Below are 20,691 nucleotides of genomic sequence, written 5' to 3'. Positions count from 1 at the left end.
TCAATGTAGAAATTGTCAACCTTATGCTTGTCTTGGGACCTTGTATTTATAGACTTCCAAAGCCATGCCTTTGGGTGGATTTGGCTTTGATTTGTGTCTTGATTAGTCCATGGGAGAATTTAGGCATGTTTTGTGTCTTGTTTTCAACCACTTTCCCTTGCTTGGCAAAATTTATAGGGTTTGTTGCCTATTTTGTGAGAAATCTTCAATTCTTGCTTGTTTTGTGAAGATGCTTTAGCTTTCTTTCTGGTTTTGGGAGCAATTTGGGCCCCTTGCCAATTTTAAGGAGATTTCTTCCTTTTGGCTGAATTTTGGGGAAGTTTTGAGCTTCCTTTGCTTGATTTGTGCCACATGTCATTGATGACTTGTCCATTTGTGATGAGTCATATGCCACGTGGAACTTTGTGAAATCTGATATCTCCTTTGGAGATGGTCTAAGTGGAATGCCATGTAATCAAATCCAAAGTGGAATGTCATGTAATCAAATTTGAAGGTAGGAGCAAGTTTCAACCGATATGTCAATCCTATGTGGATTGACATATGAGCTTCCAAATGTCAAATTTAACATATGAGAAAAATGTGATGTCAAGTAATTTTTAATTATTTTATTATGTAGGTCCCATTAATACAGCAATTACAAATCTTGAAAATTTATTTTAATTGATTTCTTTTTAAAATAAGTCATACAAATATCATTTATAACAAAACAACATATTGGTTTGAAAAAGAGAAAATCTGACATTCCAAGTCAGCCATCAAATTAATATTTGACATTTTCTTTAAGGATGGTCTAAGTGATTAAAGTTCTTATATGCGACTTAACCCCAAACTAAGATCAAGTCAATTCGTTAAAGTCAACATTTTTTGTTCTAAAAAGAAACTACAAATTCAACTTTTCTTTTTTATTCAATAAAATTCTCTCCTGCACTGTCAAGGTTTCTTAAAAAAAAAATAAAAATGTTTTGGAGTACTTATGGAGGCTTTTAAATACACCACAATATGCTAGTAACTAGTTATACCTGCTTTATTTGAAGAGATTTTAAATTCAAATATCATATAGTTTATAGAAATTTATTGTATAACCATGCACCCTTCACCAATATCCCTAAATAACTCTAAGCTAGAGAGCAGATTATCTTTCGGTGTGGCCATGGCATAGCCGCCATTTAAGTGCTTGCTTATAGACACACCCCCCATTTCTTTTCTCTACACTCACTTTCTGTTTTACGTCATGTTGCCAACTCCAAAAGTAACCTACGCAAATAGACTATAAACACTATCTAAGGAAAAAGTTGTCCGCTGCCAGTGTGCGAGCTTGAAGTAACACATGCCGGTTGATTCATATGCAAGGCAGTAAAGGGCCGGCCAACTTTCTTTTCATTTACTCGGAGTTGATATTCTGCTACGACATATGTGTCAGGGTGGGGGAAGACACTTGACCCTGTTTGTAGTCTACGCCATTCTTAGAATCTAACTCAGAAAATAACGTGAAAATATGCAAGTGTATACAACTATAAAGACGTAATCTTTATTGGTTCGAAGTTCCATTTAAGGTTTTGATATAGGCCCCAACCAGTGGCGTATCCACAATTTTTAAATAATGGGGTTAGGATTTCTACAAATAAAACTACACTGGACCATTTCGTTGAGCATCTAGTAAAAACGTAAAGATATAAGCTTTATTGGTTCTAAGTTCCATTTAAGGTTTTGATATAAAGGCCCCCAACCGGTGTCGTAGCTAAGATTTTCATATAATGGGATCATGATTTGGACAAAAAAAACTGCAGTGTACTATTTCGTTGAGCACCTAGTAAAAATATGTCAATTCTTGCCAACATCTGCTTAAGGCTTATGCCAACATATGTCAACAATTACTATGATACGTAGAGGCTTGTCAAGGGTGACTACAAGAAACTATAGAGTAATGTTGAAGACTGCAAAGGCTTGTCAGTTGAGGCATTTCATTCAAGCATTTCGTGCAAACAACAGAGTTGGACACAAGAAGAGAGAAAATGAAGACAAGATAGAAAAAAATAGAAGAAGTAGGAGAATGGGGTTGTAATTTAGTTTGCCCTAGATGTTTATAAGGTCAAATAAAATACACATGCAAATATATATCAGGTTTTAAAGTTGTTGGGGTCATGAACAACCAATGACCTTATGCTGACTCCACCACTGCCCCAGCCAGATTCAGATTTATAGTCGAGACTAATCAAGGATTCCCATCCCACCCCATACTTTTTATGGACAAATATTCATTTCTATTTGGAAACTCCATGCCTTTCAAGTTTCAACTAAAACAATATTTCTACTTAAACCATAAATCCTAACTGAAAACAAGCATATTTCTATTTTTCTCAATATGTGATACTAGGTCACATTTGTTGTAACCATTTTTAGCAATAAAAATTCTTATCGACATTGCACTACTTATTGATGTGAGATCCACTTAAGACCCATCTATATATCCATATGGTTCTCTCATATATATATCTATGAAATATAATAAACAAATGTGGTATATATGTAACAATATTACTAATCGATGCTCAAATCAAGCCTTGCCAACAATTAGCTTGCTTCTCTCAAGACCAACCCTTACTCATGTAGCCAAGTTCAAATCTTGGTACCTTTTTTAGGTGAAATACGATATTCATTGACTTAAGGATTGAAATAGTACGATAGATTACGAAAGAATTTAGCAGGTTCTCAGAAAAAAAAATCTTGTAAGCTACCCACTTTACAAGATTTTTGAACCCAGTCCCCACTTAAGAAGATTTTTGAACCCAGTTCAAGGAAGAAGATACCCCACTTTACAATTATGCAACCAACCCACCTCAAACAAAACATCTTGAATAATATCCGGCTTGGTACCTTAATCAGCAGACTAAATTGCTTTTGAAGATTATGGCTTTTGTAGTGGTGGCCAGTATGCCATCAAGAATTTTCAACATATAATTATTTATAGTTGCTATACCAAAATGTGTGTGTGTGTGTGTGTGTCTATATATATCATGTAGATAGAATTACTTTAGAGAGAATATTAGAAGTTAGAAAGAGAGCTCTTTTCAAAGGATGATAATGATGAATGTGAGGATGGAGTGGAGGGGATCTCTCCCACCAAGTCTTAAAGATCCGGAGATTCGGACCCTTGAAATTTGATCCAACAGCTATAATTATTATAACTTTTAGAGGGACCCTCTGTTTATAGCATTTGGATCAAATTTTAAGAGTTCGGATCTCCGGATCCTTAGAATTTAGTGGGAGAGATCCTGAGGGGATCTCTTCCCTGTGAAGATATTAGTGCAGTTACAAAATTTGATGAGAAAAGGAGTGGAAAGGGATCAATCAGCATTGCTGACTTGTTCTTTCTTTTCTGGAACTTTTTGAGGTCATAAGCCGGCCTAATTAATGGTGGTTTTGTTTGCTTCTATCTTCACTTCAAACTTCCAGAACCCGCCAACACCACCACCACTTGGGTGTGAGAATATGAAGTGGCACTGGCACTACTCACTCTTAACAATATCTTACCCTTTAGCCCTTTACCTTTGTACTTTTTTGAATTTTGATCCTCTTTTCTTTTTTAATCTTCTGAAGTGGAACATGAACCGACCCACCGACTCTATGGTCCTCTCAAATACTCAACCATAAAGCCTAAAGGTCAGCCAGCCAACCCAAGCTGTCCTTCCAATATTGCCATTATCCTGTGCAAATGCAAGGTAGCTAGTGATTAGGAAACCATGAAAAATAAGTAAACCTATAAATTCATAATGAATAGGAAAATGTAGAATTTCTTTCTGTAACTTTAAACCAAGGATGTTGCCATTGAACTTTTCTTTATTTTCTTGTGGCATTAAGATTAGAATATGAGAGTATGATAAGGTTGACATAATTAGAATATGAGGTGTGATAAGTTTGACATAATGCAGCGCGAATTCACGGTTGATTTGGATTGAGAGTGTAACATATTTTCTTTTTACTAATTTAACTTTATATATACTCAATTTGGATACCATTTTACGTGCAAAGATAAGAAAGTATATATTATGGACATTGTTAGCGAATACTAGAGTACTTTTGTTCTTGAAGTACGATGTTTCATTCGTTGAATTAAAGTCCTTACAGATACATATTCATGAAAATTCTACCTTAAGAGATCTTCGCAATGATCAATGGGATAGCTAAATCTCCTTCGCTGTAATTTATTTTAAATAATTTACAAAACCTTTTTGGGATTGAATTCTTCAGTGAATAAGTATATTTCTAAATTTAGGAAGAAAAGTACAATTTGACTAAAATGATGGTTCATTAATACAGTGTTGAATATGATCAAAACATCTTCAATAGAAATGTGCAAATTTGAAATGTAAAAACTACATTGACATCTCATTTTACATTCTCATTTACTTTTTTTATCTCTTTAATGGCGTGATTCACCACCTAAATATGGCAAAAAAAATGTAAATCTATATCATTATTACATTTATGGGCCGAGTAAGTATTTTACATCCCATCTATTGGAGTGATTTCCGGCCAACAAAACAAATATAAAATGCTAATTCAAAAGAATTTTGCTTCTGTCAGAGGAGATTCTCTCAATCCATGACTTGTTTCCAAGTGGTTTACAAATATTGACGCGCCTACATATTACTCTCTCTCCCCCCTCATCTTGGATAATTAATTGTACTAGAAAATAAATACAAAAATTAAATACACATACTAAAGATAGCAAGATCGGTCACTTAGCACTACGATCTAAGGATATTCTTATACTGTGATGAAAGGTCTTATATTTGAATTTCGTAAATTGTGAGTTCAATACCAATTTATTCTCACACTCATTTGTGATGACTCATCCCTACTTTTCACTGTGATTTCTTTTTCATTGATGTGGTTTGATGTTTTTACCCTTTTTGGACAAAAGTGGAATCTGACGTGGACATGGTTTTCGGCTTTCAGTTTCATTTTCCTGGTTTCGTACTAATTCCTACTTGTCGCTACGAATGCGTGAGCGCATGTTAGACTTGAATCAGATCTATAACGAAAAAGTTACTCTTCGTTAAAGTACGTTAACCATACCTATTTTTGTACACGCGTGTACAAATTATCAGTGTTTGAAACACTGTAGGGAAGCAGATTTTGTACATTAAAAATTGTACAAAATCCAGCTATGCCTTCCCAAATTGGCGAATCCGGTCCCCTTTTCTTCACACAAACCACCAATCAACTTAGCCCAAAATCCTTTCCACCAATCAAGCCATTTCCTTCCTTTTTCATCCGCCCAATTAGCTATCACCCTCAAACCTGTCACCCAATTAGAACTCACCGAAGCTCTCTCTATCTCTCTCTCCCCAAACTCTTGTTCTCTCTGCAACTCCCTCAAACAATCCTCACAACACTCAAATGTGGCTTGAAACCACACCATCGAACTCGTCTCACCACCACAAACACAACCGTGCCCTTGGATTGTGGTTTGACCGAGTTTTGGACGTCAAACTTAGAAGGTCCGACTTGGCTCAGTTTTTAGGAAGTCTAAACGTCTCCACTCAACTGCCCAAGGTCTTTAGTGAAGGTTTGGGGAAGCTTTCACATGCAACAACCCGGTTTCAAGAAGTTAAGTTTTTGGCCGAACCTTTCAAGCCAATTTCAGGCCTTTTCCCATCCAGTTTTTGGAATTCCACAATGGTATAAACTGGTTCTACACTTCATAAGCTTCATTTCCATATAAATTTTGTGAAAAATGGTTGAGAAATGTAGAAAATATGAAGGTTTAAAATTTTACCCAAAAATTGGCAAAAATTTCTAGATTCCAGCGAGTTCAAAAGGCTGCGCACAACTGTAGATGGCGAGGACCACCAGAGAAGACGACGGTATATTCCGTCAAAGTTGATGGAATATTCTAACAGTGTCAAGTAACGCCTTTAAACTCTATTAGTTATTTAACAGAATATTCCGTCAAACCGACAGAGGAGTTTGTAACTACAATTAGGTTGTGACACGATTGGAACGTAGTTTGGAGATTACTTGCTTAGCACTTGTTTGACAGAGGAGTTTTACGAACAAGTGTTCAATTGTGAGAGTTCACAATGTTGAATTGTTTTATTGTTGTTGTTGCCCAAGGGGTAAGTGCGTAAGCACGATAGAGACTTGACCAAACATTGTTTGTGTGATTCCCAATGGGGGCATGATGGTAATATTGCAACCCCGGGAATTGTTCCTTACTTATCGTGACAACAGTGAGTTGTTGGCATTACAGGCTGCAGACTGTAATATCAATAACTTATTCATTGGATTCGTTAAGCAAGTAAATAGGTAGGTCTTTTTATGTTAGTACTTACTTATGTGTTTGTTGTATTTTACCTATTTATTACTTGGGCTCGACCCAAGGATATTATGTACTTACTTTCGGAGTACGCGACACATGGGAACATAGTAGAAAAATCCTATGTTTAGTTTTAAATGAGTACAACTTCTTTAACCTATGTTGTTATATATATGTATTTTCGACGGGACGTTAGTACATATAAATATTTTTGAAATTTTGTTTTTACGAAAACTATTATATTATATTATTATACTGAAGAAGAGGGAAAGTATGAGTTGGAGGCATGAAAAATGAATTAATGTGCTCCGATCGCGACGGAGCGGCATTTTCCCTTTTGTACAACCACTTTGACTTGATTTCTTCTTTCACGTACATATATTTTATTCTTCCTATCCGTGAAGTTTGTGTAGCAAATGATTTTAAATTTCAAGGACGAAATTTTCTTAAGGGGGGTAGATTGTGACGACCCGTCCCTACTTTTCAATGTGATTTCTTTTTCATTGATGTGTTTTGACGTTTTTACCCTTATTGGACAAAAGTGGAATCTGACGTGGACATGGTTTTTGGTTTTCAGTTTCATTTTCCTGGTTTCGTACTAAATTAGTACTCGTCGCTACGAACGCATGAGCATGTGTTAGACTCGAATCAGATCTGTAACGAAAAAGTTATGCTCCATTAAAGTACGTTAACCATAGCTATTTTTGTACACTTGCGTGCAAATTATTAGTGTGTGAAACATTGTAGGGAAGCTGATTTTGTACATTAAAAATTGTACAAAATCAATCCATTCCTTCCCTAATTGGTGGATCCGGTCCCCCTTTCTTCACACAAACCACCAATTAACTTTCCCCACAATCCTCTCCACCAATCAAGCCATTTCCTTCCTTTTTTATCCACCCAATCAACTATCACCCTCAAACCTGTCACCCATCTAGAACTCACCGAAGCTCTCTCTCTCTCTCTTCTCTCTTTGTCCCCGAACTCTTTTTCTTTTTGCAACTCCCTCAAACGATTCTCACAACACTCAAACGTGGCTTGAAAACAACACCATGGAACTCGTCTCACCCACCACGAAATCAAATGTGCCCTTAGATCGTGGTTTGACCGAGTTTTGGATGTCAATCTCTGAAGGTCTGATGCGAGTTTTATGCGCACACAAATTAAACCCTCTTTTTGTCAATTGTAGTGAAGTGTATAAGTAGGGATCGTTCTAGACCGGGGATTAGGAGGGATTGTTAATCACTTGGATTTTGACTCAAAAACGTAAAAACAAGTTTAAAACACTAATTAATGCGAAGAATACAAAACTAAAAGTAAGAAAGACTAAGACTTAAACAAAATAAAGGGGGATTGGATTTGGACAAAAATTGAAATAACGAAACAAGTAAATAAACTAGATAGAATGTAAATATGAAATTGATGAAATGGAATGAATGGATGCTAGCCAAGGGGTTCATCTCCACACATGTTACACTTGCATAATAAAAAGATTTCTAATTGTATTTCAATAAACCATGAATTCTCAACGCCCCGGGTTAATTAGGTCCGCTTTAATTAACCGTCAAGTTTTCCTTAAGTTAATGAATTGGATGATTGCATACGACAACCCAAAGCATTCCTCACAAGTTCCCTACATGAATTGCATAATAGAGATACAAGCAAGAATCATTAAGCACATTGAAAACTATAAGTGTTGACGAGGCATTCGTTACTATGATTGCATGAAACTTATGCCAAGAATTTGTTTAACGCGATTGTTTATAAGCAACCTCCACTACTTGTGAATATAAGTTCATAACTATTACGTGAAACTCACTTATATTCTAGCGTCAAATTCATGCATGAAAATTAAGCGTTCATTCTTAATAAACATACATAAATAGGATATCAATCAAATAGTTAAACAAATTGAATTCACAACTTATGAAACGTAATTAAAAGTAATCAAATCATATTGCAAGCATAAACATATATTTCGAATTACCCCCTAGCTAAAGGGGGTTTAGTTCCTCATAACTTTGAAATCAAAGAAACACCTAAACATTCCAACAACTCAAAACTTTGAATTGTATGAACGTTTAAGCACTCTTTTCTTCCATTTCTCATACGTACAAAACAAAGAGAATTAAAATGAAACTTTGAAATCAAAGAAACACCTAAACATTCCAACAACTCAAAACTTGAATTGTATGAACGTTTAGGCACTCTTCTCTTCCTCGTTGTTGTAGCACAAGGTTTAAGGATAGGTTGGTTGGGGGGATGGAAGTGTTGGGGAATTATGGAAATGGATGAGGATTGGTGGAAATGGAAGATGGTTTTTGGATTCTAAGGGAGAAAGGAATGTGTTTGTGGTGTGTTGTGTTGTGAATGAGATGAGATGATTTTTGAATGAATGAATGCAAGGGTATTTATAGGAGGAGTGGAGATGTATATGGCTATTTGTTTAAGGTGTTTGTGGTTGCAATGATGAAGAATTGCATGTGGAAATAAAAGGGAAAATGTGGTGAAATGATGAAGTAGGAAGGTGGAAATGCATGTGACTTGTTTGTGGAATAAAGAATGAATGGTGGAATGATGAAGTGAATGCATGTGGAATTAAAGAGGGAGAATGTGGTGAAATGATGAAGTAGGAAGGTGGAAATGCATGTGAGATGTTGGAAATGATGAAGAAAATGCATGTGAAGGGTTTGAAAGAGGTGGGTGTGCATGTGAGTTGAAATGCATATGTTTAAATGGTTGAAATGTGTAGATAATTATGAGTATGATAAGTGATAAATGTATGGTTATGATAAGTGAATGGTGAATGATATGTTAAGTAATAAATGAATGATATGTGGTGAGTGATAAGTGTATGGAAGTGATAAGTGATAAGTGTATGTTATGATAAGTGAATGGTTTGATAAGTGATAAATGAATGATATGTGGTGATAAATGAATGATATGTGGTGAGTGATAAGTGAATGGAAGTGATAAGTGATAAATGTATGATATGATAATTGAATGATATGTTAAGTGAATGATATGATAAGTGAATGCTTTAAGTGTTTAAAAATAGGGAACAAAACCCTTCCTTGCATGGCAAGCAACGGAGATACAAGGAAACACACGACAATGTCCTAAGGTTGCAAGGAATGTTGTTTTTGTGTTCTAAAATGCGTAGGAGTTTTCAATGATGCTTAAACATGAGGTCTTTTAGGATTTAACTTTCCTACTTCAAGTCTTTAATTTCGTCCATCCTCTTGGCTCCAAGCACATGATATCCATTCCAATCTCTAATTTGCTCCAAAAGGCTCCAAAAGGCATCCTTTTGCATACCTTGCCCTTAGAACCTGAAAACACACAAAAGAAGCATAAAGGACTAAAATAACTAGAGAAACATAACGTAAATGCACGAGAACAAGCCATTTAAGTCGCATGAATATGCTCCTATCAAGGTCCAACTTAGCTCAGTTTTTCTCCAATGAATTGCAAACGAGTTACGAATTTTTAAGAAGTCTAAAGGCCTCCACTCAACTCCCCAAGGTCTTTAGTGAAGGTTTAGGGAAGCTTTGACGTGAAACAACCCGATTTCAAGAAGTTGAGTTTTTGGCCAAACCTTTTGAGCCAATTTCAAGCCTTTTCCCATCCATTTTTGAACTTCCAAAAGGTATAAACTGGTTCTACACTTCACAAGCTTCATTTCCGTATAAATTTTGTGAAAAATGGTTAAGAAATGAAGAAGATATGAAGGTTTGAAATTTTACCAAAAAACTGACGAAATTTTCCAAATTCCGGCGAGTTCATACAGCGGTGAATGGCGAGGACCATCGGAGAAGACAACGGAATATTCTGTCAAAGTTGACGGAATATTCTCACTGTGTCAGGTAACGCCGTTAAACTCTGTTAGTTATTTAACGGAATATTCCTGACGGACATCAGGACCTTCCCTGCGCGTGGTGGTGCGTATGGCCATGCCTTAGCCAGCGCGTGGCGGCACGTCCGGCCTCCGATTGACCTTCTATCAATTTATGTAGGTTTGTGACATTGAATAGATCGATTTCGTATATTCAAAGCCTATGTTTGAGCAATCTGCGGAGGTTTTATTTAAGTTTCTGTTTTATATGTTATTAAACTAAGTTAATTAGTAATTTCATATATAGGGAAACGTATCCCAAGGGTGTATGAGGTCAAGAAAGGCTCAAAGACTTCGTTTCGACTGCGTATCTGTGAGTAGGTCATTTCTTTTTATAGTATATGCATGCTTGCTAGTTTCTAGTTATACTTTGAAAAAGAATTTACTATGTACGCCTACCTTAGATTAAAGTTACATGAAGTAGCGAAATGACGGAATTTAGGAGATTATTTATGAACCCTATAGGTTCACAAATATGCACGATATACCATGATATTATATTTACAGCTGTGATTATTACTATGTTGATTAGAGTTATCGAATCTTTGTGGCACGATTATATTTATGTTACCTGCTCATCATTGATGCACCTCTGGTATTAGAACTCGCCCCAGGGCCAAGGCCAGGGCCAGTCCTTCACGTGTATGTTCACATCCGCACCGTTTGCTCACCTTGGATCCAAGTTCGGTGCCAGTCCTATCGTACATATTGCATTAGGCAATTCCGACTCATATGTGACCGTACTTCAGCACTAGCCTTCACATGATCGTAGTACTAGAGTGTATTGATTACACCCAGTCCTGCTCATATCAAAAATTATTTGTACGAACTCGTATGTCAGCATATGTTGATGAGCATTTGTTATGATATGTTTACATACTATGAGGTTATGTGATATTGGTCACCTTGTGCTTATTTACGATGGTTGTGCATTATTGATTTCTTGAGACCTTGTAGGCTACGGTAAGTATTTTCTTATTATACGTAGTACGTATATTTTTGGAAACTATACTTGATTTTACAGTGAGGGGTCATAATGTTTTTGAAAAGGTTTTTACAAAATGTTATTTTTTTGACCCACTCAACTTTGTTTTTCGCCCTTCCAAGTTTGGTAGTTCTGCTTATGTGTAAATGAGGATTCTAGCAAATCTTAGGAAATGGTTATCTTCAGTGGTATAACCCTCATCCTATTTACTATATTGTCTTATGCTTTGACATCATGTGTGAAATGAGTTCAATCTTGCTCATCCGCGCACTCTTTTGATTACGCACTTTTAGGTTTAAATTTATTCACATCATTTTTCCGCTACACTACACTTTATGGTTTTATCACCCTCCATGTGTCGGTCAACACAACTCGATTCGGAGTCCAAGTATACATTCTGGGTCGGGATATCTCACATTCGTGTATCATTGTATAAAAATGGAGTGATCGAGTTTCTAAAGTTTCTTAGCGTTTCATTTTCAAAGTAATTTGTCACTTAGTCTTTGGTTCTAGTGGTATTTAGTGGCTTTATGTCGTTGTATCAAAGTAATTCAAGTTGTATTATTCAGAGTTTGAAAACCAACCTCGACGTCTCATTTTTTTTTTTTTTTGGCCCTTTGTGACTGAAACTTATGGATATAAAAATGATTTCTTTTCTCTGGTCAGATATCTATGGTTCAGCGTATTGAGTAAGGGGGCAGATTCTCTGCCCATCCAAACTCCAACTCCACTCCCCCCAAGGGAAAAAGATACATAATCCAAAGAATTACTTCAACACTGGAAAGCCAAAAAGGGAGGGAAAAAAAGCAACCAGCAATTGCGTCCTATATATTTTGTTATCCAACGATATTGAGATAAAGGTTTGAGTTTAGCAACATAATAAGTTAATAATAGGTTGATATCGAATTCGTCATTCATAAGAGTTCAACATAAAATTTTACATTTAAAAGTGAAGAAATTAAATAACAATTTTGCCAAGTATAAACAGAGAAAATTTCAACTTTTAGTTGCCGTTATAAAAAGTAATAATCCAAAAAAGAATATGCTTGATTTCAAGGGATTAGCATCCTTAAAACCTCAATTACATGACTAAATACATTCGATCAGTGCGAGTTGATTAAGAAATTAAAAGAAATGGGTAAGAAACTGCCATTTTTGTTGTAAATACAAATTAAAAGTCTGCTCCGAGCAGTCTGATACTAATCACGCCAAACTAAACGCAAATAATATTCTCTCTGCAAAACCAAAGATTTCCTGATTTTTCCTTTTTTCTCACAATCCACCCTTTTGAAGACAACCCACATCTGGAAAACATACTTTCTTTTTTGGTGGGTAATTAATGAAAATTCAGATTCATTTCCCCAATATTATGGTCATTACGATCTCGAGCTTGGGAAATATGATTAAATTAGTTGGCTAGAACAACTATGTGTCGCCCTCATACCCTCTTTAACGTAATTAGGTTAGTTGGCCAGAGGAATAGTGTGTCGTTTCTATACACTCATGTTTCAATTCTAATTTCAGTAGAATAGATTAGTACATAATAACGCTTTTGAAAAAAGAAATATAAAAAAAAAAAAAAATCCAAATCTTTACTGGGTATGCAGATCAGCAATGCAAGTAAAGCTTGCAACAGTATCAGACAGACTGAGACAAAGTAGTAGAGAGGGCAGGCAGATAAGTGAGTGAGAATTAGCTTCCTCTTCCTCCTCATGAACTGTGAAATGTCAATAGTGAAAGATGTTGAGTTGCTTTTAGGGTTGCTCAACCTCTTCTGAGAATGACTTTTTCCCAATTAAAAATTAAATTAAAAAAAAAAAAAAGAAAAAAAAAAAAAAAGAGTTAGAGCAGTTAGCTTGAACTGCTTGGAAACAAATACACATGACCAGAATGAATGCTATTTAATTCTACAGCTACATAACTCTATAATTATAAAAATAAAAAATAAAAATAAAAATAAAAATAAATAAAAAACCAGAAAAACATGTGAATATTTGAACTGGGAAGTTCATAAATTGTTAGAATTATGAAAGAACAATTTCTATGAATTATAACAAACAACCAATTGGCATAACAAGTTTGGAACGACAACATAACCAGTTTCAACTTCATCTTCTAACGTGGTTCACAAACTCTGAATCAGAAACTGCAGAGAGCTCGATTTGGCTGATGTCATCATCGTCAAAAGGAGCAGGAAGATTAAGATCTATCAAACTATCACTAAGCTTACTTAAACTCTTCAATGGAGGACTACTATTGCTTGCTTCTGCTGCAGAACCACTCATCACATGAGATCTTTTGTGCCCGCCAAGCGCTTGACCAGAGGAAAAAACTCTAAAACAAACTGGGCATTCATGAATTTTTCGTTCAGCCCCCGAGGAAGAATTTCCTGCCACATTATAATTTTCTTGCTCCAATTCGGGCTTGTAAATGGGGTTCGCATTCAAAGCCTTAATCTTCTTGTGGCTTGCTCTGTGACCACCAAGAGCCTGATAAGATTTAAAAACTTTGTTGCACGTTTCACATTTGTTTTTCCCTCGAGCAGTTCTGGTTCTGGGTAAGTTGATCAGATGCTCCTCAGAATCATCCGTGTCCTCCGTTGATCTTTCCGCTTCATCGTCTTTTTCTTGTTCTTGTTCATGGTGGTGGTGGCGGTCTTGTTTTTTCCATTTGTCTCTCGACAACATCATGAGGCAGAAGGCGACATCTTCGTCTTTGGTAGCATCAGAAATTGAACTTACAGGTTCAGGATCGAAAGAATCGGCCTTGCTGCTGACCACCTTGTTCTTGACCTTAATTTTCTTGAAAGATTCGAGTTTTTGATGATGGTGATACTGAATATGATTTTGATGATGATCAAGCGCCATCATGGAGGATTTTCGTGTTCTTTTACATCGTCTCCGAGTTGGGTTCTTGGACGACTCGGTCTCACTATCTCTGTCTTGAAGAACCATAGAGCCAGCATGGATGACAAAAGAAAACTCAGGATCCACTAGCTTTATGCTTCTCTTTGGATTCTCTCTCAAACCATAAATCATATCATCATCATGTTCTTCTTCATCGTCTGATGACGATGGAGAAGAAGCTGAAGCTAAATCGCACAGCTCATCAATGGTCAGCTGGGTTTGTTCTCGATTCGCTTCTTCGTCTTCATCTTCCGGTTTCGGGGGAATTGGATGGTTCATGACGTAAGACCTCATGTGACCCCCCAAGGCTCTGCCATTGGGGAAGCTCCTCATGTAAATCTTACACCGCTCCTCCATTGCAATTTACCCAAAAACCCTAAAATTTAATCAATCAAACCACAGACCAAAAAACTGAGCAAAACAAAGCAATTGTGAGCTCTCCTTTTTTTCCTGGAGACAAGGTAGTGGAAGGAAGCCACCAGAAGAGAAATATATACAAACCGACAATTTATTTTTACTTTTAATAAATAATTTATAGGAAAAAAAGGTGTTTTTGGGTTTTGAATTTTTTTGGTCAATTAAAAGGGGCAAAATTTTAGGATTATAATTAATTAAAAGCGTAACCATGAAGGTAGAAACTTGAAAGAGGGCACATGTAACATGCGAAGCTTGCCCGTTTCTGTTTTTATTCCTCTTTCCCCCACGGATTTGGTAGCCATCCGGATTCTCTTTGCGAGGATCTTAGGATTCCTATATTCTATCTGTTTATCGTACATTATGTGGTTAGAAGTCATTTTGAATTTTTTAATTTAAACCTAAAAACCAATGTATTTAACGATTTCTGATCAGACGATGTACGATTAACAAATAAAATGTGAAAATCCTCACGAAGATCCCCATCCATCCCCCACACCGTCTCCTTTATTTTCACCACTTTCCTTTGGTTTCCCAAATGCCCTTCTTTATCCGCCATTTGCCAAGGAAATTGGATTTTCCTCTTTTGCTTGAGAAGGGTAGTTGTGGCATTTTGGACACTAGTACCAGAATAAACCGGTGGCTTCCTTGTCCAAGTCAAGGAAACTGCTGGGGTTTGTTGTAACGATGATGCTGAATTAAAAACAATGGTGTCCTCCGAACATAAAAAGCAACCACTTGTTTACCACACTTGTTTAACTCACCGAGCGGTGACCGAGCAACAATAACAAACACAAAACGTCCCACGTGTCATCGTCGGATTTCTAATGTTTTTCGAGGGAGTAAACATTGAAAATAATAGACACACCACTTCTCTTCTTTTGAACACTTAAATTTTTTGTCGTTGCTTTCGATAAATCAATCGAAAGAAACGTACACAATTAAACATAAGTGCGTTGAGGAAAAGAGAAATATGGGATCATTAATCCTTTAAACATCTAAGTACAGTAATTAAAAAGGAGAAAACTGAATCAGATTTTAATTTATTTTAAGATTCTATAACCTTTTGTCACTTAGTACTACGATCTAGTAGTATTTTCTTTACTTGTAAGTGAGAGGTTTTATGTTTGATTCTCACCAATGACGAATTTAAACCACATTGTTGCTAGTTCATTATGAGGCTAAGCCTAACTCCTCTCTCTTAATGTAGATAATATCGTTTATTGAAAACAAAAAACAAAAAAGATTATGTAACCTTTTATTTAAGCCGGTGATTTATATCTTTATACTTATTTTCATCTCAAAATAAATAGAAAAATGGAAAAACAAATAAAAGAGCCTGAATTGAAGCAAAAGTAATTTGTTGGGCCTTTGTTAGAGTTAATTGGTATTAGATTGATTTTCCTGTAAATTTGGATCTTTGGTTGAAATGTCTGATGGAGAACGAAGGGTGGGAAAATGAGTAGGAAACTAACCTCCTTTTGAGAAAGGAGTTTTTGTATGGGGGGGTTAAGTGAGTAAATACCGTTTTGTTAGGGCGATTTGTAGACCGAGTTCTCTTTTAATGTGCTCCCCGCATTTTGGTTCTTACAAAGCCTTTCCCTCGAGTGGATATTTTACTGCACATAATCAGTGTTTAAAATTTCGATATATATGAAAATAATGATATGCAAATTTATAGAAGTATCAATAGATATATTAATATTAATTGATGTCGACGGAAATTAGAAGTTCCAAATATGTATTCAATTTTGGAAAATTTTTTGCAACGAATCGGGTAAATATCGTCAATATGCACGTATTTGCCTATATCTCAACGATACAAGATAAGTTTGCATTTCACCTCCTTTCCATATGTATCGTTGACATTTCAGATATTTCATAATTTCGTTAACATTTTACACACTGCACACAAGTGGGTAAGGAAATGCCCATAAAATTGGTAGCAATTTTCTTGTGTGCTTAAAAATTTGCATAGAAGATAATCAATTGGTATTGGCTTTATGACAATTGCGAAAAACGATAATTTCAGAATTTATGGGCGCTGAGATTTATATGCTTAAAAATGAAGTATTTCAAAATAAAGAAGGAAAAAACACGTTGAATTTAGTTTAGAATTTCTTTTAGGAAAATTTTATTTGGGCCCATATAACATCTTTTTACACTCAACTTAAACTTTAAATGTGAATTTTTTTTGTCCCTATTGCAGAATTACCATCAAGTACAAATATAATTATAAATAAAACAATATTTATTAGTAAACCCACTCTCAAAAACTAAACTCTACCATCATACAATTTTTTATCTTACCTTCATTCTGGCAAAAACCTTAAGAGCTCTCATCACTAGTACAAAAACATGTTTGTACAACGGCAACTTGTGCGACGCAAAAAATTTCGTCACGCAAATTATGTTTGCGAGACGCTAAACAGAAAATGTCGTGCAAACGGCCTTTGCACAATGACACTTTCCATGGCAAAGTTTAGCGTCGCACAAAGTTGTTTTGCGAGACGAAGATGCACCTACGTCGTGCAAAACAGCTTTGCGCAACACTAGTCATCTTTGCACAAAGTATCGTTGCACAATGGCTGTTTGCACGACGCAGAAAACGTCGCACAAAGTGTTTTTTTTTTTTTTTTTTCCTTTTGCTTTTCTTTTGGGGTTTTTGCATTGCCTTTTTCTTTTGTGGTATCCACTTGTGTAAATGTTTTAAATTGACGATCAAATTAGTTCATTGTATTCATATAGGATCAATGAGTATAGCCGTAAAAAATCATCAAAATCGAAGTTAAAATTACTGTTAAATCATGATTTTTGGTTTATAACCGTCGCAAAGGTTTGTGCCGTTACATAGTCTCTGAATGTTTGTTTTTTGCGATTTTTGGTGTATGCGATCTCGAAGTGTATACAAACAAGTTTGATGGTTAGATCGTTGAAACTAGTTTCGTAGAATGCGTATCGCATCAAAACAATAGATTCACTAACACTTGGAGTTAATCTATACTTTAATCAAGTATAACATAAGATTTTGTGGTATCCAATAGTGTAAATATTTTAAATTGATGGTCAAATTAGTTCATTGTATTAATATAGGATCACAAAGTGTAAAAAAATCATCAAAATTGGAGTTAAAACTACCGTTAAATGGTGATTTTTCAGTTATAACCGTCGAAAAGGTTTGTCCCGTTACTTGCTATTTGAATGTTTGTTTTTTGCGACTTTTGGTGTATGCGATCTTGAAGCATATACAAACAAGTTTGACAATTAGATCATTGAAACTAGTTTCACAGAATGCGTATCCCATCAAAACGATAGATTCACTAACAATTCAAGTTTATTTATACTTTCATTAAGTATAACATAAAGATTTTGTGGTATCCACTAGTGTAAATATTTTAAATTGAAGATCGAATTCATTCATTGTATTCATATATGGTCAAGGAATGTAGCTGTAAAAAATCATCAAAATCAGAGTTAAAATAACCGTTAAATCATGATTTTTCGTTTATAACCTTCATAAACGTGTGTCCCGTTACATTGATGTGAAAATTATCTTGACACACAAATTAAACCCTATTTGTGACAATTGTAGTATATATGCAAGTAGGGATTGTTCTAGACCGGGGATCAACTAGGGATGCTAATCAACACAAATAAGACTAAAAAAACACTAAACTAGATTCTATAGACTCAAAACTAACTTAAAACACTCAAAACAACAACAAACAATCAAAAAGACTCAATTCTAGACTTAGCAAGTGGTTTTGACAAAATAAAACTTAACTTGACTCAAAAGACTAAAAGAAAACAAATTTTCACTCAAATAACAACACTAAATGAAAGGGGGATTGTTTTTGACAAAATTAAAACTTAAAACAGAAACTTTGCATAAAACACTTTGTAAAAACAAATTTGGGTGATTTGAATGGGTGAAAGGCTAGTTAGAGGGTCCTTCTCCACACATGACATATGCATATAAACCAATTTTCAGTTATTATTCCGTTAGACTATAAATGACAACGCCCCAAGTTAATTGCATCGCACAATCAACCATCAGATTTTCCTTATTTCATTGAATTAGAAGAAATATGCATCGCAATCAAATTATCTTTCTCAAGTTCCCTATATGAAACGCATAATAGAGATACATATCAAAAGTCATTAAGTTCTATGAAAATCATAAGCATTGACAAGGCATTCATCACTATGAAACGCATGAGACTCATACCAAGGATTTACTTGACACGATTGTGACTAGTAACCTCGACTACTTGTGAATATAAGTGAATAACTATTACGTGAAACTCCCTTATACTCTAACATCAAATTCATGCATGCAAATTAAGTGTCGACCCTCAACCAACATACATAAACAAGTTTTGATAACTTAGATAAGCAAATCACATTCAATACTCAAGAAATAATAACTGGATATAATCAATTCATATAAAACATATAATCATTACTTCGAATTCACCTCCAACTAAAAAGAAATTAGTTCCACATGTTCATCATAATTGAAAACCAAATTAATATAAACATTGAACTAAAACTAAGGATAGAATACACCTAGAAATACTCCACACTCTAATGGCAGATTTCGAACCCTCCTTGGATGGCAGATTGCACAAGTCTTATTCTCCTTCCTTCCTTGCTTGCGGCACTAGGGTGATGTGGTGTGAATTATGGTGTTGGATGGCTGAATGTATGAATGAATGAATGAGTGAATGGATCATTAAAACTTGCAGCAAAGGCTTGTATTTATAGGCTAGGTCTTGAACAATTTCTGAAGGAAAAGGATTGCACAATCCAATGGGAAAAAGGACTAGGCTTTTGGACCTTCTAGAAATCAAAAAACCAAAAAGAATATGGAGAGGGTGCGGCATACATATAGGAGCAGATAAGGGCTTCTAGAAAGCGTATTTAGGGCAGATTTCTAGAAGAACTTAGGCTAAGGGGTGCAACACCTTTATAGGAGAGGGATTACAACCCCCAATCCACCAAGGAATGGCATATATGTGGCACGCAAGGGATAAGGTCTCTAGAATCTGAGTTATGTATTTAAATGTATAACACCTCCCTTTTAAATAGCTAGAATTAAGGCACAAACTGATTTGGATAAGATAGGATAATGCTAGATTTAGGAAAGGATAAGGTTGGTTAGGATAGGATAAGATAAGGTTGGATAATGTTCCTTATTTCTTGCTCTTTCCTTTTCTCCTTTGTATTTGAATTTGTTTCTCCAGATTTGTAGCATTTCCTAGCCTCTCTTGACTTCAATTTCGTCTATCCACCTTGCTCCACTCATAAGCTATCCAATTGATGCCCAAAACTGCTCCAAATGGCTCCAAAATGCACATTCTTGCTCTTTTTGCCATTAGGACCTACAAACATATGAAAATAGCTTAAAAGACTATAATAAGTAGTCATTAACTAACTAAATGCAAGGAAACAATATAGCTAAGTAGCATAAATATGCTCCTATCATACATAATCTTTGAATATTTGTTTTTTGCTATTTTTCGCGTACGCAATCTCGAAGCATATACAAACAAGTTTGACGGTTGGATCATTGAAATTAGTTTCATAGAATGTGTATCGTATCAAAACAATAGATTCACTAACATTTGGAGTTTATTTATACTTTCATTAAGTATAAAATAAGATTTTGTGGTATCCAATAGTGTTAATAATTTAAATTGACGATCAAATTAGTTCATTGTATTCGTATAGGATCAAGGAATGTAGCTGTAAAAAATCATCAAAATCGAAGTTAAAACTACCATTAAATGGTGATTTTTCGTTTATAACAGTCAAAAAGGTTTGTCCCGTTACTTTATATCTGAATGTTTATTTTTTGCGATTTTTGGCGTATGCGAACTTGAAGCATATACAAACAAGTTTAATGGTTGTTGAAACTAGTTTTGTACAATGTGTATCCCATCAAAACAATAGATTCACTAATACTTAGAGTTTATTTATACTTGGGTAAATGACAAAAAATACCTCAAATATGGGTCTCACGACACTATCATACCTTATCTTTTAAAATTGACAATGTCATACCTCATATTTAGAATTTGGTCCAATGTTATACCTTCCATTAGCTTGGCCATGAATTTTTCGGTTAAATGCTGACGTGGCTTGATTATGGGCCCACTTTCAATTA

The 20,691-nt window shown here is 35.2% G+C and overlaps 1 protein-coding gene across 1 annotated transcript; it reads right to left on the bottom strand.

Annotated features, from left to right (window-relative positions):
* Nucleotides 1-13,159: 13,159 nt before the first annotated feature.
* On the bottom strand, nt 13,160-14,550 carry LOC103936969 (zinc finger protein ZAT9-like). Its single transcript, XM_009346861.3, has one exon. It carries the CDS (start codon nt 14,463-14,465, stop codon nt 13,311-13,313), a length of 1,155 nt encoding a protein of 384 aa, XP_009345136.2. The 5' UTR covers nt 14,466-14,550; the 3' UTR covers nt 13,160-13,310.
* Between the last annotated feature and the right edge of the window lie 6,141 nt (nt 14,551-20,691).

This window comes from the organism of the source record quoted next, unplaced genomic scaffold (assembly GCF_019419815.1).
Source record: "Pyrus x bretschneideri cultivar Hongxiangsu unplaced genomic scaffold, Pyrus_bretschneideri_v1 Contig82, whole genome shotgun sequence".
NCBI classification, from domain to species: Eukaryota; Viridiplantae; Streptophyta; class Magnoliopsida; order Rosales; family Rosaceae; genus Pyrus; species Pyrus x bretschneideri.
The sequence above is the reverse complement of the archived record's forward strand: the minus strand, read 5'-3'. Positions and strand labels throughout refer to the sequence as shown.

Bases quoted from the DNA above. Each gene is read 5' to 3' on its own strand.
- LOC103936969 (XM_009346861.3), bottom strand. From the start codon at position 14,465: ATGGAGGAGCGGTGTAAGATTTACATGAGGAGCTTCCCCAATGGCAGA.